General features: G+C 41.6%; 1 protein-coding gene across 2 annotated transcripts in view; it reads right to left on the bottom strand.

Annotated features, from left to right (window-relative positions):
- The window catches only part of Kcnab1 (potassium channel, voltage gated subfamily A regulatory beta subunit 1), a 407,620-nt gene that overhangs the window by 220,173 nt on the left and 164,246 nt on the right, over positions 1 to 23,201 (bottom strand). Inside the window, exon 1 of one of the 2 annotated variants that reach the window (XM_005393078.2) lies at positions 22,529 to 23,201. The exons of the other annotated variant lie outside the window; for it this stretch is intronic. Coding sequence (XP_005393135.1) covers positions 22,529 to 22,749 — 221 coding nt within the window. The 5' untranslated portion in view covers positions 22,750 to 23,201. The remainder of the gene's footprint in view (positions 1 to 22,528) is intronic. 2 annotated transcript variants of the gene reach the window in all.

The following is a 23,201-nucleotide window of genomic DNA, read 5'->3' as shown; positions in this document are numbered from 1 at the left end:
GTGTGTGTGTGTACAGAGTCTCCATTTTGTTGGTTTTGTGCAGAGGTGTCCAGAGAAGGACCTGGGCTTCTGGCAAAGGAGCTAGATTTACTTTACCACTGCTTGGCTAAGTGATGCTGGGCTTTCACAGCTACTTGCTTCTATGTGCCTTGGTTTCATCATCTATAAATTGGGGGTAAATAAGACTTGTTCCATTTACGGATCAGGATTCTTGTAATAAAAATGAGATAATGAATGTGAAAGAACCATAAAGGGATGTGAATGCTATGTAAGTATGTTATTTTTCTATGGGTTACATTATTTTTAACAGTATTGAGATACAGATATCTATGTGTATATATATGTGTGTGTGTATATATATTTGCACAGGTGTATATTTTATATGCACAGGTGTATATTTTATTCATTTTGTAGGTTAAAATGTCAGGTGTATATTTTATTCATTTTGCACAGGTGTGTATTTTATTCATTTTGTAGGTTAAAATGTCTTGTTATTCTATGATAAAATCTTTGTCAGGGTGTGACATGATTATTTTCCCACAGTTCAAATTTGTATATGTTCTAAACTTTAAGACCCTATGTTCATATTTGATTGCTCTTAAAATTAAAAAAATTCAATTCACTATTGACAATTTTCTGTGTAACAAGACAAACCAATAGCTTTAGAAAATAAGATAACAAAGACATAAAAATATATTCTGTAAAATTATTTTATTCCCCATGAAGAGGTAATGGGGAGCCTTTTTTCTTACAGTGGGTCCATTTAAACTACAGTTGAGATATAACTACATATTAAATGTGGTTGAAATAAAAATAAAAGAAAAGCTTCTGTTAGTAATAATGAGAAGATGGATTCTACTCTTTTCTATTACTAAGGAGTTAAGTGGATATTTGATAATATTCTGAGCACAGGTTCTCTCAATGAGAAGCAGTGCTCCAATCTATAAAGCTTTGGGTGGCAAGGAATTGCAGGAGCCTCAGGGAGTGAAGAGCTCCCTGTTGTGGAGATGGTGGACAGGTAGGATCCCAGAGAACCTCCAGTATTTAGCCAATGGCACGTTGTCAAGTAGAGGCAAAGCCAGAAATCACATGTGTCTTAATAATTTTGAAGGCAATATGAAATTAAAAATTTGTATTTTACATTTGACCAGCACAAATTCTGTTGGAAGCAGGAATGAAAAGTTGGCCCTTGTTTTAGTTACTTTATTGTTGCTTAGACAAAATACCTAACACCCCAAAGGTTTGTTTGGGTCACAGTTTATAGAGGTTTCAGTCCATAATTGGCTGGCCTCCAAGCAGGGTGGATGGCAGACAGGAATCACAAAGGAAAAACAGTTCATGGCAGAAAGAAGGCAGCAAAGCAACAAGGGCAAACCACAGCTCTTTCTATCCCTTATATCTTATCCAGGGTACTTAGGATGGATAGCACTCATACCCTTAATCCTAGGGCCCTCGATCCTAGCATTGCACCATGAATCAATTCCAGCATCACATACTCTAGAACCAGCTGCCTCTGAGAAAGCCTCACCTACGACTGCATGAGGCTTTTGCGGGACATCTAGACACATGCCATAACACTGTGTGTGTCCTGCTCAGTGGCCTATCCTGTTTACAGAGCAGTTGATGGTGCGCTCCTCCCCTGTCCATGGGGCTGGCCGGCCATAACACCGGGAGGGAAAAGCAGACACCCCCAGAGTCTCGGAGAAACTTTACCTCCCTCTGGCCACAGTGCTGACTCATTCTCTGGTATGTGAAATATCTTTTTATTCAATGACTCAATTTTTCTATAGACAAAGCGTATACCAGCATCCTATTGCTCACGAGATTCCAGATTTTTCAGAGACTCAGAAAATAAATGACGGCACAAAACAATGAAGGGCAATCAGTTCTTTGTATCTCAAGCTGGAGTCACTTATGTACTTGTCATGTGTCCTAAATTTATGATCAGTTTTCAATCTGACAACAGGCATTTGGCTTTTAGCGCCTCTGATGGGCAAGATTCCGTCTTGGGCCATGCGGGCTGTTCCTCCCTGAGCCTCAGTTTATTCACTTATAAAATGGAGTTAATAACATCAATCTCACACAGATACTGGGAATTTTAAATGAGAATAAATGGAACCACTAAGTAACGTGCCAGATATACAGTGCGTGCTAACTTCCCTTTGTACCTTTTTGACCCAGGACCCATCATATTCTGTAAACTTACTCCCACTCCAGCTCTACCCCTCGAGAGCTGTGAATGCTGCCTAGTAAACGACAGGTGCTCAGGAAATACTGGCTGCACGAATCAACAGAAAGTGGCAAATGGGATCCCTGCCCTCCAGGAGTGGTACTTAGGGCTGGCAGAAAAAAGTGGCCTATGAAAGTTACGCACGCTTCTGACCAGACAGGCAAGGAAGGCCATACGGAGAAGGAGGCCTCTGAACATAAATCACTATTCCTCAACTAAACAGTGCTCAAAAGTGAGTTTTATTCCAACTCTGGCCACTTGAATGCTGACCGTATTTCCCCATTCATTTTCTAGGTTTTAACTAACAGTGATCGGGAGCTATATTGTTTCCTGGGCTGCAGCCACACATTTCCACACACTTGGTGGTTTAAAGCAGTGTAAAACCTAGGTTTGCACACTAATGGAGGTGAGACTCCCCAGCTCAGTTACACTGAGCTACAGTCAAGATACGGGCCAGATTGGATCGCCTTGGAGGCCTCAGGAGCAAGCTATCCCCTTGCTCTCTCATCCTTTGTAGCTGCATTCCTCGTATTCAGTCTCTCCCTCCCACTTCAAAGCCGACTGTGTGGCATCTTCAAGTCTCCCTGTTGTCATCACATCACCTTCTGGTCAAACCTTCCTGGGCTTCACTCATGTAAAGCTGCCCGTGAGTACATCGAAACTCACCTAGACACCCCAGGATAATCGTCCCATCACAGGATCTTTTATTTAATCACATCTACAAAGTCCTTTTTGTCCCAAACAGCCAGAAGGACCAGGATTTTCAACCTGGATATCCTTGGGGGCCATTATTCAGCCTACCACCATAGCCAATCAAAGGGAGAGGGGGGGAAGCACCCCCTTAACTCTTGGCTTTTCCCCAAGTCTATCTTAATAGTGAATCCAGCAAATGCATCAGTGAATTAAATTAATAAAACAAAAACATATACCCTTTTCACGCTGCATCTACTATTAATCAGAACTTGCTTACATTTTGTCATTGGATTTCACTGAAGCATACAAATTTGAACTACAGCTGTGTTCTACTGACGGAGTAAAAGTGTATGACAGGCAGTGTTTCCTAAGAAATGGAAGGTGAATCAAAAAGATCCAAGCAGAGATATTGGGTGGGGTGAAGGGTCCAGGGAACCCAGGCAGGGAAAGGAAGGCACAGGAAGGCTTGTGGCCATTTAAAGGGGTGGGAAAGAAAGTGCACATGTGAAGGGGTCTTTGGGCTTAAAGGAGGTGCTGCTGACACACTCTTCATTCAGAAAATGTTTCACAAACCTTGGGGACAGAGCCAAATGAGCAGTCAACCAATACCCCCTAAGCTTCCAATCACTTATTCCTTTACGGCAGACTCTGGCCATTCAAACACACTTAGAAGTACTCTCACTATTATGAGCTATTTGACATTTCCACAATCGGCTTTTGTACATACACACTTCGTAGGAATCATACTTATTTTAGGATATTAAAAGTCTCCTTTCCAGTATTCTCAATAGTTCAGTTTTTTATGCTATTTAAAACCTCTGGAACCTCCTCTCCTTCAAGGTAAAGACGTAGCCTTGTTTTCTCTACTTCCTGTCCACATCTGCTACTAGAGGTAACATTCTACACAAATGTGGCCACAGTGCCTGTCATCTACTTTACGCAGCGGTGGCATCCACACCGCCATCCGTCACACAAAGCCAGAGCAGCGCTGCGATCCGTGCACTGCGAAGCTCCGCCCATTCCAACAGCATCAGGTTCCCATAGTTACTAATGCATTGCGAGGGGGTGGGGGAAGCATAGAGTTTAAAATTATAGATAACAGCAGAAATATAAGTAGCATAAATAAACGGTGTGACAAATAGGGTGTTCCAGCACTGACTGCTGCCCGTATAAGAACAAGGTGCCCTTTAGTTTCTGAATGGGAAAATGTCAACAGGCTGCAAAGCCTCAAGCCCCCGACCCTCTACCTGGTGAACGCTTTAAATGTTTCAAAGAAAGGGACTAAGCGAACAGATGCGCTATTTATAGTCAATAAATGAGGCTAAGGATGCCGGGGTAACAAGTCAACGTTGTGCCATTGTATTCTGCAGCCCCACACCCGAGGGGTGAAATAATATCCTGGGGGATACTTCTGCCTCTTCTCTCTCCCACACGCCACCCTCCTCCTAGGCAATCTTCTACAAGATCAGTGGTAAAGATATGCAGTGACTCCCACCGTCTTTCTAGGAAGCGAAATTCCTCATCCGGGAACTTGGGCATCTCTAGCGCAGGCCTGCTGTGTGTGCAGCTTGTCGTACGCCCTGTCTCCACTGCAGCCAAGCTGGTCTTCTCACCACGTGCCATGGTCCCCTCACCACGCGCCATGGACCCCCGTTCCTCTCCCTTCTTTCATCTATTACCTGTGGTTCATGGCCCATCCTCCTCTCAAAGCCTTGATAACTGGCCAAAACTGATCTTTCCCTTTCCTGACTCCCCACGACAATACTTTTGCCTTAACTTTTGGAACATAAGCCTCTATTGGTTTTATTTTTCCTACTCACTGCTTTCAACCCTTCCTTTGAACCACTGCCCCTCCCCTTTCCGCTGAACGTTAGTTTCCATTGAGACCATGCTGGCTCAGTTCCACTGCTTTCAATCATTTCCTTTCTCTGAACATTTTCTAAGACCCAGTCCAGCTTCTTTGAAAATGACCTCATATTTAATTCCCATCTCTCTCTTTTTTCCATCCTGGCCCTACCCTAGATGCCAGTGACACCGGTGAAGAGAGAAAGAGGGGGATTTTCCCCTCAGACACCATCCCCTCTTTTCTTTGCACTTTTTTCCTCATATTGGTCCAGGAGAACATGGGAAACAGGGAGAATCCTCTTTCTGCTCCGCCTGTGGAGAGCCCTGGTCCTCACCATGGCTGGGGGTGGGCGCACGGCCACTTGGGCTTGTGCTCTTGAGCTCAGCAGGTGTATGCCGGAGGACGGTTCCCAGGAGGCGAGACGCTCTGTGAGGTATGCCAGTGGATCCTCAGCTTGTAGCTTCTTCCCAGCTCCTCAGATGTCCGATCCCTTGTCCCACTCAGGAGTCTGCAGCTTGCAGTCTCATTCCTTTGGGCTCAGAGCTCAGGGGCTGCTAGTGCCAATGGGATCCTGACTACACAGTCTTCATACTTCATGCCTTTACCCCACGTCATACCGTACATTTCTCTCTTGACTCTTCCTCCATATCGGCAGCTGCCAGTGGCTAAAAGCTCTCAAGATGAGACTCTACTAGTAATTTGGACATTGAGAATGGGTCCTCTTAGCCTTGGGTGGGGAAAGAAAAACCGCTCTTCTCCTGTGCAGGATTAGCAGGGGGAAAAGACCACTGCACTACTCCATAGTGACACCTCTCGTCCTCTCTACAGTTGACTTCTCTATGTGAACTCAGGGGAGTGGGTGACCGAGCTGGGTCGAACTGGTCCTGCTGAAATCCTATCTCTCAGCACAGCTTCTAGGAAGTGCTTGGTGCCTCTACTTGCCAGTCATCTGAACAATAGGGAACACTGCAGTAGGCACCCAGAATTTTCTCTAGTTCCTACAATTTTGAAGCCCTAGTTTTCTGGCCCTGCATTCTTTGGTTTGTAGGACTTGATAATTAAGTGGCTCACAAAGATGCCAGCAGTACTGGTGACTTCCACGCTTCTCCTTCTTCCTCCTTTTGTAAATATAGAACAGCCACCTTCTCTTCTTTGGTACTGGGCAAAAGGATTGGGTGAGTTAAGATCCACAGTTTATAGCATTCAATTTGATATAATTTTATTGAGCAGTCTACATTTTCCTAAATTTTCTTAAACTCATTTAAATAGAACCTATGTGATGCTAGGCACAAAACAGATAAAAACTAGATATGATTTGGACAACTGAGGCACAGCATGGGCATATTGGCCCTGGGAGCCCACACTGGGGCAATCCATGATGGCTGCCACTGTCACATAGGAAGTGGGGATGGCTGAGACTTCTGAGATAAAGAGAACTGAAGCTTATTCAGCCAAACAGAGCTGCGTCTACATGGCACCCGATATTACTTGGGTTCATCAAAAACTGACACAGTCCAGATTTAAAATTCAGACCTCGAGTGTCAGGGAAATAAAACATCTGTGTAATGAGATGCCGCCTTCTATTTTGAAAGAACACACAACTCATGTAGTGTTTACAAATCCGAATAGAGCCAGTGGAGCTCCAGTGGCTCAGTCAGTGTACAGTACTTATGCAGAATAAAGCCGGAGAGAATTAGATATGGCGAGAAAAAAGTAAACTTCTAATAAATGTCCAGATGAAATGATTGATTTTCGGTTTTTAAATTGGCAGTGGTAGGACAGGTAGATTGATTTCCTCCTTAGAAATGAAAAATAAATAATGAACCCTTAAATAAAAGGAAAAAATGACTTCTGGAGAAAATCTGAAGGCTCACGGTAATAGATTCTCAGTATATGTATGTGTGCCAGTTTTTTATTTTGGTATTTCGTGTGTTAGATTCTAACACTCCATCGGTTGAAAACTGCACGTTTTACTTAACAATAGCTGTTCAGGACAAAAAGAGATGACCACAAAAATTCTAGACATTTATGGTAAGATATTTTGTAACGTCAGATTTTAAAATGTCAAAACGAGCGCTTGCCTACATCAGAGTACGAGGAGCAGCTGTGGACCTGAGCTCAAGGCTCACCGTGGTGACCAGCTCGAACTAGAAGCTCCGTGTGTAAGAGAACTGCAGCCACCACCATGGGTTTGCCTGCCGCTTCTCGCCACTTCCCTCCTGTCCTTCTCCTTCCACTACCGTCATCCTCAAGGATGGGACTGCAGCGTCCTCCTGACCGACCTCTCAGCTTGCTCTCCTACCCTGCAGTCTGCTCTTTACCAGTGCAGCCTGCGCAGTCCACAAAGCCTAAGTCAGATCGCGTCCCCCTTGAGCCACGAATCCTCCAATGGCTTCATGTCCCTCGCAGTCAAATCCAAAGTCCCGGCTAATCTCTCTCCCCATTCTATTATACAAGCTTGATAAAGCAAAGACTCTACTTTTGTAGAGTCTTTAACTTCACACCAGAACAGGAAGTGGTTATTGAATGAATTAGCTCATGCAAAATCATATTGGACTTGATAGTTAATAGTCCAGTTCTATCAGCATGATGCTGTCAGGGACTGTTTATTCTATAAATTTCTATTCCATTCTGAATAATGTTGTAATAACAATAGTTTGAAAACAAGCGGTACCTGTCCTCTTACTCCTGCTATGTCATGGTTAGAACACTGCCTCACATTTCAGGAATAGTGCTGCGAGTCAATGGCCTCCCGTTTACCCAGCTGCACCTTCAGGGATGAACTGAACCATGTTGCTTTCTCCTTCCTCAGAGGCAAGGTAACAGTACCAGAATCATTTCAGAGCCTTAATTTTCTCTTTACAGCTGGCTCTGAGCTGCAGACTCAGTTGCAATTACAATAAAATTTTCTCATTTTCTAACCCTACATAGACTCCATTTAACAAAACTTTTGATAAAATGTGTACTTGTCACAGGAACTTTTTAACCAAGTAAATCATTTCTGTTCTTGTGGAAGTGAATCAGCTACAAACAAGATGGTTTAAAAAAATTCCAAATGAAGAAAGCTCCCTATTTTTGTAAAAATAACTTCTTCTGTTCTAAAATCAAATCAGTACAGTCTCTATGTGGCTAAGTCTGGAGGCTCGTGTCTCCTCGTAGTACGAAGCATATGTCATCATACTTCGGTTGGCTGGTTTCCCATCTCGAAATGGTGCCTGGATCCTCATTCCTGCTTTCTTTCTCCAGATTCCAAAATACACATGAAAGAAGACTCCTAGGCCAAATCTCAGGTATCCAAGAAATAGAGCATGCTAACATTTTTTTGTGGATTATCTTAATTTCTTCTAACTTTCTGACAATATTGTTTTCCTCACTGTTTCTCCTATTATAATGCTGATATGTTGAGCCAAAGTCTGGGTTGTACACTCCCAAGAACCATGGAATATGAATTCTGTCCATGGCTACTCTGTGAGGACCCATGAGTCCTCCATCCTTCATCATCTGTTCACGGTTAGCACAGATAGTCTTTTTCCTAGGCCACATTTTCCGAGACTCTGCTCTCAGGTGCCACAGAGGGTCACAGATTTAAGAGAGATTGGGAACTCAAGGCTTGGGATCCAGCATCTCCATTACCCAGGGGCCATTGGTCTCTCTCAGACTCTGCGGGAGTGTTAAGTGCTGCAGGCAGCAAGGATCATGGGGCCCACACACTCCCCCAGGCCTTCCAACTGCAGTATCTCAGTTAACCTGGAAAATGTCTTTTCTCTCAAACATGATTCTCTAAAATGGCCTTAGGTATTTGGAAACAAAGATCACACTTTCTTCAAGTAAGAATGAATGAGCTGCTTGGTTGAGTGCAGAAAAGTGATGAGGGGATCCAGGGAGAAACCCCACGTCAGGGTTGAATGGTCTCACCACATCCACCCCAGTGCAACCAAACCGGACGCTCCTTCTCTGCTAAGGCATCTCAGAAGAAAGTGGAGCTGACCATGGTCTGGAGTGAATGGACCCAAGTTTGGGTCTCAAGCAGCCCAGCTGCCTGGCCCTCAGGGCATTCAGTCCCTCAGGCTGCTGCAGCGACCAACCAAGAGGAGGCCAGAGTACTTAGATGTGCCACAGAGAGAAATCGCAATCCAAAGGTACATCACCTTCTGATCAATATTCAAAATCCAAATCAATGAAGGTGACTGTTAGAATCATATCATTTTTGTTGAGAAAGCCAAATATGTCAATATTATTTATCAGCATAAATGATATTTATCAAATAATTTGTCCCTAATGTATCGTTTGCAAGCAAGGTATTCTGTTTGTGATTTGATGTGTTTGCTACTTTAGGGAATACAGTTTCATAAACCACCTTGCTTTCATGACCCCCTCTTTGTAAAGGGTCAAGTGATAACTCAGGAATCATGAGCTTAGGCCCACGCGCATTCTCAACAGACCAATAAAATACAAAAACTGAAGCTGCATCACACAATTCTTCTCCAGGACCCTGCACACAGCTGCACCTTCCTTTTAGGACAACACAGTGAACAGCCCCCAGATGTTTCTCAAGGACACAAGCACTCCTTAGTGTCTAAACAACAGAACAAATGTTACAAGCATCCTTCATTTCTGTCTCTAGTCTGCTGTTTTGATTTTCTCTTGTTGTAATCTATACAATTTAGAGTCAACTTATATTCTTTTCTGGAATAAGATTGGATATAAATTGCTATAACAGAAAATGTGAACACTAGTCATTATAGCAGAATCATTTGGGAGATTGCCAGGACAGGTCATTGTCTTTAGCAGCCGAAGTTCAAAATGGACTTGTAATAGTATGCCATGGAAGTCTGTGAAAGTAATGAAAATTGGACATTCACCTAACAAACCTCTATTGATCACTTATAACATACCAGCTATCTGTGCTATGATTAAAATAGGAATATTCTGAAGGAAAAAATGCTAAGAACAGAAAGAAACCAATACTATTGGAAAGACATCATACAATCAAAGAATCTCATTTCTTCTTGTCCCATTCTATACTGATATTAATGTTAATATTAACAACGGTTATAATGGAGAACAATGTACTTTATACATATTATCTCATGCAATCTTCAAAGGAATCCTGAAGCCCTGAAAATACTGGAACCGTCTTACAAAAAGTGTTAGTAAAGACAAACCTGGGCAAGTGGATGCTATGGTACCCTTGAATTCTAGACCAATGTACCACCAAGCCATTCACCCCTCCATCCTCACAGAGGTATGTGCACCTTAAAAACATATGAACCGGCTCAATATTCATGATGGCCTCTGCATATATGATGAATATTTTTTAAAAACCTTCAAAATACATTACTTCTTTTAGCTAGATATAAATTTGCCTATTGATATCCATTAATTTGCCTATTAATTTCCCTCGAGGTAGATTTCTAACAGCTCAACCTGTCAACAACGATAAAACAAAACTCCACAACGGCTGTTGAAGTTTCCGACAGCCTGTGAGTTCTGGGACTGGCTCTGCGCTCCTCGGCACAGGTTCTTTGCACCATGCCACTGTCCCAGGCTCGCTCCTGCCCCACTTTTCTAGGTAGAGTTGTGGTGGAGGCCCTGCACCCCTACACCATTCCACCATCTTATGTCTACAAGGAAAAATAAACTTTGTCCAGAAATGTGATTTGCTAATGTTAGGTTTCTGTTCATCCAGAATCACTACTGGCAGAAACATAATGCTAGTCACTAAGACAGACAGTAGGTCAGAAGTTCCCTGAACTAGAATTGAAATAAAAAATCCAGTATTTTAGGCTGTATAATTAGCGATTTTATTCTGTTTTGATTCTTCAGGTGCCATAACTGAATATGGGTGTAACGCAACTTGCTGCTCCCTTTCAAGGACAGAGATAATATTAATGAAGCTCGTCAAGTCCCTTGATTTAAATATTTACACAAGACAATCAATATAAAGGAAATTTTATTGGCAAACAACGTTATTCAGACATTCTGATAATTTGCATTTGTCTTTTATAAAACTTTGTTCCTAAGGTATATCAATCTTAACTTGCATATCAGGATGGTAGCCTTAGCAGAAATAACAAACAAGCAAAATTATAAATCAGCATTCTGTGAATATTTATATTCCTAAAACTAATCATTAGTAAAGTAAGGTCAAATATTTTGATAAGTGTTACTATCACCTGATAATATTGCCTTCCTGCTAAGAAGTGAAACCGCAGGACACTTTTTGAATTCATCATATTTGCTTCATTTATAATAATCAGTAGGAATATAAAAAGAATTAAGATGTGTTATGTGCATAGCTCAACCTTCCAGGATGAACATAATCATTATGTATTGCAAACATGTTCTAATAAAAAACAAAAAAATATAAAAAGCCATCAGTGACCTATAATCAGACAGAAGTGAGCAGAATACACATGCAAATTCAACTTGCTCTTTTTCTAGTTGTCAACATTAACCGATGTCATTGCTATATTTGCATCAGGCCTCAGGAAAAAATTCTTTGAATTAGAAAACTAACTCTATGGGCAATAATCTGGAGGGAAGAAAAGAAAGGTCATGCTCTTCCCATGTCTACTCTCAATGCATTACTAGAAGGGCTTGGTGGTGCTGACTCTAAATACATCTATACAGAAATAATGCTACCAAATCAAAAATGCATGTGAAGTTATCCAGCCCTGCAAGGGGCCCTATAGCAATGCTCTACCATTCCTATTTTAGAATTACTTCCTCCACCATTACAGTTTGACCCATCACAATCAGCCAAGGTCCCAAAAGGGTCATTTCCTTATTTCCCTCTTAGTCAAGCACTGTGTCTCTTATTGCCTCCAGGAAGCAAGAAACTGAATTATAGGCCAAAGTTGGCTTTTAACTCCTGACTCTCCTGATTTTTTAATTGCCAATCTGTTTCCTAACTCACTTTGATTTGTAGCCGCTGATATTTCTCCCCAAATAAGAGGCAATGTGGTACATTTTACTCACATGCCAAGAGAGTGCCCATAGATTTAAATGCTTTGGGATCAAGAGCCTAATCTTCGAAGCCCAATACTCTAGGCAGTGATAGAAGAGCGGCAGGTCTTTAGAACGGGATGGAAAGAGCTGAGAACAAGCACTTTCTTCTGTGGTTATGTGAGGCAGAGCTTCACACAGGGAAAGTGCATCAGATTTGAGACATTTGAACATTTGTATCAGTGTATGTAGAAATTTCATTAATAAGAATAAAACTACTTTGAGATTAAAATAAATAACCTAATAGCTTTAGGGGAATAATATTTTATAAAGTTTCAGTAAAATAATTTCATATCCCTGCAAGAAACCCATTCTTTCCTCCTCCCCAACAGTGCTATGACAATGTTAACGAAGCAGGAATGGTGTGGGCTTTACAGATGAAGTTCTGTCGTATGATGTTCAGAGTCTCAAACATGCATCACATCAGGATGAAGGGTGTGTGGCTACATTCTCAGAACTCCATGTGTTAGGAGGGAGTCTGGTTTCCACACTTCACTGACAACGTACATGATATTTTTAAGCTATGGTCATTTTGATTACAGCTTTATATAACTTGATATTTATGAGTATCTATTGATTTTTCTATAACTACCCCCCCATCCTAGGGAGGGGTTGGAGGAAACAGCAGATTTATGTAGTAGATGCCATTATAGTAACTGTCAAAGCCAAGATAAAACTGTTTACATATTATAATGCTGGAGCCACACACTGAATGGGAGTTTTTATTTTTGAATCAAAATGCAAAATGTAACCTTACAAAAAGAAAACCTCCAGCACCCTGTACTTTCAATGATCGCATTATTCCTTTTGTTGTCTTCCTCCTCCTGAGAAATTCTTCTAGAGAAAGTGATAGACAAAGATGGACAAATAGTGTTTGATACCATTTAATGCTCCCCTCTATTACATAATGTGTTTGCATCTAAGTGTGGCAGGTTATGAAATAGTCTATGAAGATGTCTGTATCCTAATCCCTGAAACTTACAAATATATTCCTTTTTATTGTAAAAGGGACTTTGTAGATAGAATTAAGTGAAAGATCATAAACAGGAGATTATCCTGGATTACTCAGGTGGGCCTTACCTCATCAAAGCAGGCTTTACAAGAGAGGCAAGAGGCCTAAGTAAGGAAAAGGGGATGTGAAGACAGAACTGGAAGTTACCGTGATGTGCTTTGAAGATAAAAGAAGGATCCACAAGCCAAGGAATGCAGGTGGTATGCTACAGCAGAGAAATGGATTTCTGCCCCACAACCTGAGGAAGAAACACAACCCTGCTGGCCCTTTGATGTTGGATGTCTAACCTGTGGGGTTGTGAAAGAATAAATATGCCCTGTTCTAATACTAACTTTGGGGTCATTTGTAATAACACCAGTACGAAATTAATAGAGTATGATGGTTCTCACTTAGTTTTTGAAGAACACTTGCTGTGTTTCCTTTTAAATCACTTGTTTCTGGAAGCAGGACAAGAGAAGGACCTGAGGAAGCTCCCAGAAAATACTTGGTAGAATCTGAAGTCCTCAAGCAAATTCGATTCTCTGATTAGAGAATTTATCTTGAGATTTTATAGTCTAAGATCAAAGCCTCATGAGTTCCAGAAGATTGTTCATGGAGAAATAACATCTGAGTGAAAGTATATTTTAAAATTGAAATATAAGCAATTACTGAACAAGAAATTATTGTCATGGCTTGTGTTTTGATGTCTCCCTAAAGCCTTGTGCAGTCATAGGTGGGGCTTTTTGAAGGAGCTGGATCTTGAGTGTGTGATGCTGGGATCAAGATCCTGTGATCAGTGAATTAGTCCACTGATGGTTTACTATAGTTCTAGGAGGTTTGCAACCCTGGGTGTGGGTGCTATATAAGGGACAGGAAGAGGATTGCTACTTGCCACTTATAGCTTGCTGCCTTCTGCCTGCCATGAACTCTTTCTCCTCTGTGATGCCCCTCTGCCATAATACCCTGCCTTGGAGCCAGCCAGCTATGAACTGAAACCTCTACAAACTGTGATGCAAATAAACTGTTCCTCCCTTGACCTTGTGTGTTGGATATTTTGTCTCAGCAACAAATACAGTAACTAAAACAATTATGTTAGGTTTGTTTCCCAACTCCTGCTTTCTACTTGGCTGTCCTTATTGTAGTAATTTGATTATTTTCTCTTCATTAAAAAAGCTTAACAAATATGTTTTCTGTCTTTATGTCTATATGTTTGGCTGTCTTTATGGTAGTAATATGATTATTTTCTCTTCATTAAAAAAGCTTAACAAATACGTTTTCTCCTATCAAGGAGAAAATCCTTTGGAATCAGACTAGTAAGATTTTTCCTGAGCATTTCCAGTTATTTTCAGTAAATGCAAAGACACCATAATGCAGAAGTATTTGTGCATATAAAGGTAGGAAATGGAGTAATAGTAAGTCAAAAGGTCTATTTTCATCAAATACCCCAGGGGAAGCCTGTACCAGTTCTTGAGTGGAAGAAGAAGTAGCATTCATTAAAGTCATATTATTTCTGCAGTTTATTTTTACAATTAGCTTGTTGTAGACCCAGGCCAAAAACACTAAAAATAAAATTCAATAGCATAAAAATCTGGTTTAAAGCAGAAACTAGCTGGGTGGGGTTGTAGCTCAGTTGGTAGAGTGCTTGACTGGCATGCATCAGGCCTTGAGTTCGAACTCCAACATAACAAAACAAAAATAACAACAACAACGAAAATAGAATGAAACTAATGTTAAAGAAATGAGAGAGCAAGGTGCTTATTAGCATGTGTTCTTCAGAAAAAGACTTACTGTTCTTATATAAGAGCTTTCTAGTACTTGTATATGTAAATTGGTAGTAGAGAATACAGTTTCTTACAGTTGAGGGAACTCTCCTGGAAGATGTTAATTATCAGCACAAAAAAATCTATTCTTAATATTACAAATCAACAACAGTTGCCCCTATATTGAAAGCTGCTAGGTTAAAAATAAATAAAACTTCTCTTTAAGAATACATCAATAAGCAAAATAATATAAACTCTTAACTTTCCTATCTGGATACTCAGCTACCATTGACACTTATACGTTCAGTTTGACCTTCTTGTCATTTCTGTAATGCCAGAGACTTCAGTTTATACCATTACAGCCTTTAGGGCGGATGGTCTGATAAGAGTTGCTATGGGTTATGGCACAGTCTCCTCTGTTACTCCAATAAATATGTTAGAATATTGTTGAATGGTTTGCAGAAATCTTTCAAAGAATGGCAAAAATATTTTTAATTTTTTTCTTTTAAAATAGTAAACATAACCAGGGAATGTACACAAAGGGCCAGATCATGTGTGTTCTTGGACAATCTTGCTCTTTCATCCTGCAAAGTCTAGACCTTTGCTCTGAAGTGTGTCCAGCAGTGGGTGACTTAGGGAAGAGCTAGCCACCATGGAGAACGTTTAGGTGGGACAGAGTTATTGTTGTGAACCAGAAAATGAAATCTAGGAGGAAAAGATTATAACCACGCTGTAAATTAGGAAGTTGAAACATAGTAATAGTTTTCAAGTACTAGAAGCTTTGTGAGACAGAAAATTATAACGAGTACCTTTTCATCTTAGTGGTAACGGGCCAAGAAGCTTCCAGTGCAGCTTTGAAAGGCCCCTATCAACTATAAAAAGGACTTTTGTGTAACGGTGAAATGTTTTGACTTTTGGTGGTTCAGCTGCAGGTCAGGCCAGCTGAGCGATACCAGGACCAGAATGGAAAACAATCTCCTTCCCAAGTGTTAACAGGAGACTGAGACCCTCCACATCCACTACGCGCCTCCCTCAGCTCACTGCCGTGCCTTGCTTCCTTAACCTTCAATCCTCTACGTGCATCTTCCTCTCCAACTTGACTATTAGGGTCCAGGTAAGAGAGAAGTACTCTAAAAATTTTACCTTGTTTCTTCCTCTAATTGCCTCAAAGCTTAATGAATGATTCTGAGTCTTAGAAAAAACAGCCAAATTTTTTCACGATGGCCATGAAAGGAGCTTACACAGTATTTCTTCAGAGGCCTTCATAAGTAGTTGCTGCATGGTGCAAATTGGAAAAACAGGACAGATTTCTCATGAGGGCTGGGCCAGATGGCCTGTGCAAGTGCTCTCAGAGTCCTCCCTAGCTGTCGATTCCAAGAAAAAAACTCACTGCTGGGCTTCTGTTTTGGTTTCCAATCTGGGTAACAGAAAATCAACCTGCAATAAGGATTTTTAAATGTCTTTCAATTCTGACTTTCAAAATAATCCCTAAGCGTGTGGAAGAGTCTGGCACTCGGGGCCTGGATGAGCGCTTCCTGTCCGTGCTGCTCTGCAGTGCCATCTCATGCACCGTGCTCACCGTGCACATCTCTTTTGAGACTTCAGAGTTTTAGATACTGTGATGCCATGCTCTCATCTGGAAGTTAATTTATGTCCAGCTTCGGAACACATGCCAGCAGAGAGCTGCCACAGGCACACTTTGGGGTCCCCACAGCCCTGCAGGAGGCAGAGAGAGCTGGTGCGGCTCTCTCAGCACACAGCAGGGCTTTGCTGCATCTTGGGATAAAAGCTTTAGCAGCAGTTTCTGCATATGTACAGAAGGGACTGTCCTTTCCAGCGGTGCTCTGTGCACCTCTTTCTGTGTTGAAAATGGGGCATGATCAAGAAACTGCAATGTAGGAGGAACCTAAAGAACCATCAGCAAGAGTCAGGAGACCTGAGTTTAACCTTGACCCTCTCCTTCCCTTCCCGGGTGACTCTGACCGCAGAACTGGTGTTCTCTATAACATGATGTGACTGCAGAAGTCCACAGCTGATCCTTAAGGAGTGTCAACTGCTAACCCATTTATTTCTTACGACTGAATCATATTGATAATTCTCACTATTGAAATGGACGTTTAAAAAACTTTCACCTTAAATTATTCAGTCTCAATCATTCTGGTTTCTAATTATAAAATGAGTGGGAAGGGGGCAACAAAAATGGTTTTTAAGCATACAACATGATTAGCTTGTAACATGTAACCATTGTTTCTATGTCTAATTGCCTCTGATTTGAACAGCTTTGAAATTCTTGAAGGAAAAGTATGAAGCAATACTTGTGAATTCACTTCTTCTCATAAGAGGAGTGTTTCCCCTAAAAGGAGTTTTAAAAAATACACTAGGAAATCAAGAGTTCTATGTTTTTATCAGATTCCCTGAGCCACAACTGGTGAATTGATATACAGATATAGAAAAGAGACACTAAGAGTTTGATGAAAGAAATTTGAAAAATCAAAGTAAAGTTTAAGAGTCTGATTTTCTTTTTGAATGTGATGAGATTTTTCTCTCCCCTCAGAAAATATTTCGAAATTACCACAAATTGAAATGTTGGCAGAATTTTTAAAATAAATTTTTCTCTAAAATGAGGCTGTTTCTAAAGAGATCCCTGAGTGGAATTGGGATTCGGAGGCAGCAACCAAATTGAAGATTCCAGACAGGAAATGGGACAGCTGTAGAAACTCTGAATGGATGCGTCCACGTGCACGCACCTGTGCAGGCTCCAACACGGCCCCCCCGAATTAGAACTAGAGCACCCTTGCCTGACGACTTCCACCAGGCTTTCTCCCCTCCTACCATTTTCTCACCATCCCCGGGATGCCAGACTTCTGGCTGGTGCCTTGCAGAGGTGGAATAAACTCTACAAGATTGACTCAGCAACTAATTTTTAGGAAGCCTTCTCCACCTCCCCATTCGCTTCAGTTTTCTTTAGGCAGAGGAGAAAGCCCACACCCATGGGTGTCAGTGGAAATGACGATGGCACTCATGACCAAAAAAATTAAAATCTTGGCATTTTAATAACCAAGCTGCTCTCTTCTCTGGACTACAATCAAATATTTCTATTTCAAACACAGCTACAGAGCTGGCTTTTCTCTTCACCTTCTTTAGCCCACCCCTTCCTCCTACCTTTCCCCATATGGAGGCGCGCGCGTGCACACACATGCAGGCACACGCAAATGCACTTAGTGCCTTTTACATAACCAGTTGACAAGATTGATCTTTCACTTGAACTGCTTTGATTCAAAATCTGCCCACCATTTGTGGGAGGCAGGGAGTGGCGGTAGCGACGTGTGCTTTACTGAAGAGACTAAAAGGAACGGCATGGGAGAGGCATCTGGCGTCTGGACTGAGTCTTTTCCATATAGTCTTGGTTTTCTATAGACAAATAGAGAGTGCTATGAAATTCAACATAAATTCTCTCATTTTAAACCCATAACTCTTAGATTTGGGGAGAAACGATTGCCAGGTTAACCCTTACTTACACTGAACTTTGTAACCAGACACCCTGTTCAAAAGCTCCTCATGTTTCCTTTATTGCTGATGTTCATCTTATGTCTAAATGGCACACCCTGACCTCCGCAGTGCCACAATCTGGCCCCTTTTACATTTACAAGATTTTCTCTCCCCACTTCCCTCCACAAATCCTCTGGGGAAAAAAGGTCCATTTCAAAAGATTATATAAGATTCCATTTGTGCAATATTCTTGAAAGGACAAAATTTTAGAGGTAACTTGCAGATTGGTAGCTACCTAGGGTTAGGGACTAGGGAAGCGAGAATAGATGTGGCTTTAAAGGGATGACATGAGCGAGTCTGGTGATTATAGCACAATTATGAGTCTTCATTGTGGTCATGGCTACAAAACATATACATGTGATAAAGCCACCTAGACATGAAACATATGCCAACAGATACACGTATAAGTGGTGAAATCTGAATAAATTCTTTGGATTGTACAGTATCAGTTTCCTAGTTATTTAAGATGTAACCATGAGAGAAACACAAAATATAAGCAAACACAGAAACTTTTTCTCAAATTCTTATGATTTTATAATTACTTCAAAAATCAGTGCTAAAGTGTGGTTAACCTTTTAACAGAAAAAGAGTAAAGCTTTTAGTGAAAGTTTAAAATTATGGTTCAGGTAGTATTTCTTATAAAGAATCCTCTTAAAATTATCAAAGCATGTAACTACAAAGCTAAAATTGTAGTACCACAGATGTATGTGTTTCAAACAAAACTTTTCTCAGTGAAATTTGGCTCAGTGATATACAAGTTGCTTTAGAATTTAAACAAGGATTTCAGAATGGGAGAGGTAGGTTCTTATCAATATAAACATGCTCTATCCTGAAATGACAAATTCTGAAATGTCAAACAATAGTAGCTGGATCATCCTAAAAAGTTATCTAAAAACAAAACAAGACATCCAAACAAGCAAACAATCAAATAAACCACACTGAACTTCTGTTCTGAATGATTTGCTCTTATGATGAAAGGTCCAGGTATGCAGGTACATCTGTCACATGTAGCTCTCTTGTGTGTGGTTGCAGAATTCCCATAAAATTAACATCGTGTGATTGACTCTGAGACCAATGACACATGCAAAACTAAAGCAAAAGAATTCTTGAGGCTTAACAAGTCACAACTGTAAAAACACCAAGAAGCAGAATAGTCCTGTGATTTATATTAAGGACAGTCTCTAGGATAAATGTTCGGTGGACTCTTGCTCCCTTGGACTAACACTAATGTTTGAATGGATGAATGTGCTAGTGAAATTTTTTCTGATCTTCAGCCTTGAAACAAAACTCAATTCAAAGAAAGATTGTTGTGCAGTGATGGTGAAAATGTAGTAGTGGCTTTGAGCATCGTCCTTACAGAATTCAGATGCTTTCCATTAGCATATATTAATTATTTCTGAAATCCCAATTTCATGAGTTCTTGATAAATGGATGGTAATTTTAGATGAGAATATAAATTAATGTTAAAATATTATAGGGCATTATATAAGAAAAAATCATTCTACTTATTTTTCAGAGTTATGATTAGGTCAGGTAGGTTAGAGTGATGATTGGCAGGTTAGTTATGATTAGGTAGCTTAAAGTGATGATTAACAAGTGGGTTAGAGTTATGTTTAGGTCAGAGTTATGATTAGGTCCACTGCCAGGTAGCTCCTGATAGCAGGACTGGACCTGAAAGATGCCCATCAGGTTAACAAAATGGGAAGCAGACGTGGCCAAATGATTCACACCCCAAGATGCAATCATTAAGCCTGGAACTAGAGCAGCATTGGTGGCCTGAATATGAATAAGCTAAGTTGGCGTATGCATGGCTCTCACCACTCAACACAAGGTCTGCATTTTTATAATTTTTAGAATTCTAAATGAGAGGGGGAAATTAGAACTTTTCCCCCTCATTTATGGTCTGTTTCCCCTGACACCTCTTCTGGCTTCTGCACCTTGTGTACCAGGGCTAGAGGAGGTGTTTAGTGAGCATTTGTTGGCTAAACGAGTACCTCTTCACTTCACAGCAATTTGATGGTTTTTTGACTACTAGATACTTCAAATTCTGATGAAAGCTACAAACCCTTGGAAAAATGGAAAAACACTATGTTTTAGCTTCTAATGGGTTTGTGGGTCCTCTCTTGGAAACTTTGCCTATGGAAACCATTTTCAAGGATAAAAATAGCATGCCCACAATTAATTGCTAACTTCCTTGCCTGGTTCCTCTAGATATTCTCCAGATTGTTTATCCAAACCAGCTACCTTCCTTATCTCATGGCATTGTTTTTATTTTTTACCACTTGTCACCCTTAACAAATAGTCTATGTATGCATATCATATTTTAGGGACAGCAACCTAAAAAGACAATTCAACTAATAAAAATATTTCTATCATTTTTTATGAAGCATAGAGTCTCCATTTCAGTATTAAGAAAGCTTGGCATTATTTCATAATCTCTTTAATAAAGGTCACTCTGTAAAATCTGAAAGAGAAGGGTAAATCAAATTCACACACACACACACACACACACACACACACACACCCTACCTGACTGTTACAGGCAGAGTGGTTTAGAATAAGAGAGGTAGGGAGAAGTCCTCTTCTTTGGTCATCACAAATAATGGATATCTCAAAGTATATGGAGACCTTGCTGGCTAACTTGCTATCAGAGAAGAGCTGTGCTCAGTTGCCAATATTGAAAGACACCCAAGAGAATCCTGCTCCTACGCTGCACTTTTGGAAAACACAAACAGTTATCAATCTGAATTGAGCTGTGTTGACAGGAAAACCTAAATAGAAAGGTTCTGACTTCTAAAAGCCCTCATAAGACCAAAGCCTTCCAACGCAGTCATCCTCAAGCAACTATGAAACACTGCCACAAGAAACCAGCACCGATACTTTTGATTCCTTCTGATTTGCAGTAAGAAAGTTTATAGTGCCACAAAATGCTAGAGACTACCATTCATGCCACTTTCTTTGATCTTCCAGGAGCAGTGTCTTTCTCCTGGGAGCACTCCCAGAGGGAGGCAGCAGCTTATCTCCTTCTCAGCAGCTGAAATGCGCGCAGAGAGGGCAGCACCACGTCCACAGGGCAGGAGCTGGGTGTGCGCCACAGCAGCAGCATTTGGAAGGGCCAGTGCACTGGAGACTGCGGACTCATGTAGAGAACGCCACTGCTAGGTTCCCCCCTCCACCAGGGGAATATCCAGAAAGGCAGCGGTGTTGCTGACACTTCAGTGAATTGCTAAGGGTCAGAGTTTGTACTGCATTTGGGCAAAGGGCTTTAGCTACAATTGCTTTGTTTTCACTTAAGGGCTTTCTTTCTCAGTGGCTCAAAAATACATCCAAACAACAGTGCTTTACTACCTGCACTGAAAAGCTTTACTGCTACTCTGCAAAGAAACTTTTTCAGGGCACTTTTTAAAGAAATGGGTTTGAATGGTTATTTCAGCAACCGCACATAGGCAGCACAGATGCAGGTGTGCATTATTTTAATTGCATGAAGTTCATCCTACCCTAAAACCTGATTCCTAACAAAGATGAGAGAGAGCTAAATGTAAACAATTAGCAAAACCCTACCTGCAACTTAGAGTAACACAAACCTTTGGAAGATTTCTCAGTAGATTTTCTCCTTTATATCTAGTTTTAGAAACTAGAAGCAGAGCAGTTTTAAAGAAATAAAGTCAAGACGGACTGGTGCAAAGCACAAATAATGAGAAGGCAGAAACCACATCATTGAATAATTACATTTTTTACTTATCAAGTTGAAGTCATTCTCTATTTTTAAAAACCAGCTATTACCAGGAAGATTTCCATCTTTCAAAAACAATATAGAGCAGGAAGGAGCTTAAATATTTGAAGGAATTGGTGGTATTGCAACAATGTACCTTTCCTCCTTATTTCACATCCACACTTTATTTCATGCAGGAATTTAGATTTACCTATGACAGTGTTCACTCTAATTTATACGTATTTCTTCTACACCAAAACTTCCTTAAAATCTTTGTGTATGTAGCATTTGGTATTGGTCTTTCAAAAGATAAATAAGAGCACAGTACTAGATAGGCAACTATTTCTGGTCGTATAATCGCAGAAACTACAGATGTGGCCTAAAATAAAAAAAAAAAAAAAAAAACTGCTCCTAAAAATGTTCTGTTGAAAAAGCCATTTTCCAGCAGTTGTGTTTCTCGGGACTTCAGCAGACTGAAATTTGTATAGTTCCTATGGTGTTCATAGCACTTAGTCTATACAAAATGGGCCACAACTTTTAAACACACACACACACACACACACACACACACACACACTCCACTTTGAGCGTCTCCTAAAGAGCTATTTAAAAACACCTGAGAATTCTAAATTAAGCAACCCACCATAAGTAAGTCACTTTTCCAAAGCGATGGACTGCCTGCACTCCCTGCACCTGTACCGAACACGGAAACCCGGCAGAGGGAATCTTACATCCATACCTATATTTCATGCCAGTCTGCTTTGCGGTGGACTCTTTCAGAGAAATGTGATGCTGGGGGGTGAACGTCCCCAGGCTGCGCGCGATGATAGCGACCGTGCGGAATTTGGCCCGGGCCGCGCTCACCACATTGGGGGCGGTGGAGCTCTGCTTGCTCAGAAGTCGGTCCTCACCATTCCGACTCTTCAAATTGTGCTCAGTGCAGGCTATGGAGACTTGCATTGCTCCCCCGGAAAGCGCACGGTCCCTCCGAGAACCCCGCAGCACCGGCAGTCGGGAGAGGCTGAGCAGCCGCGGGTTCTGCTCGCCGCCAAGCCCTCCTCGGCCCGCTCCCCGGGGACGCCGTCGGAGGAGTCCTGCCGGCTGGCTTCAGGGCGGCCGAGCGGCAGCGGTGGCTGCGCCGCAGAACGGAGTCCCCGGGACCCGGAGGAGTACACCGCCAGCCCCGAAGTTGTCACAGCAGTTGCGGCGCGGATGCAGCTCCCCGGTCTTCCCCGGCAGTAGTCTCGGCGGATCACACAGCCCGATGCGCGCAGTCGGAGGCTCTTCCCGCAGCCTGCAGCCCGGCATTCACGGGGACTGACACGGCCCTGCGCGAGCGGGTCCGCGGCGCCCCACTGCAGGCTGGCCCTGGGCGCCGGCTCCGTCAGCGCAGCCACACCGCAGCGCGCGCC

This window comes from Chinchilla lanigera, unplaced genomic scaffold, assembly GCF_000276665.1.
Source record: "Chinchilla lanigera isolate Chin_1 unplaced genomic scaffold, ChiLan1.0 scaffold00047, whole genome shotgun sequence".
Classification (NCBI taxonomy): domain Eukaryota; kingdom Metazoa; phylum Chordata; class Mammalia; order Rodentia; family Chinchillidae; genus Chinchilla; species Chinchilla lanigera.
Note: the sequence above shows the minus strand (reverse complement) of the source record. Positions and strands in the feature narration are given on the sequence as shown.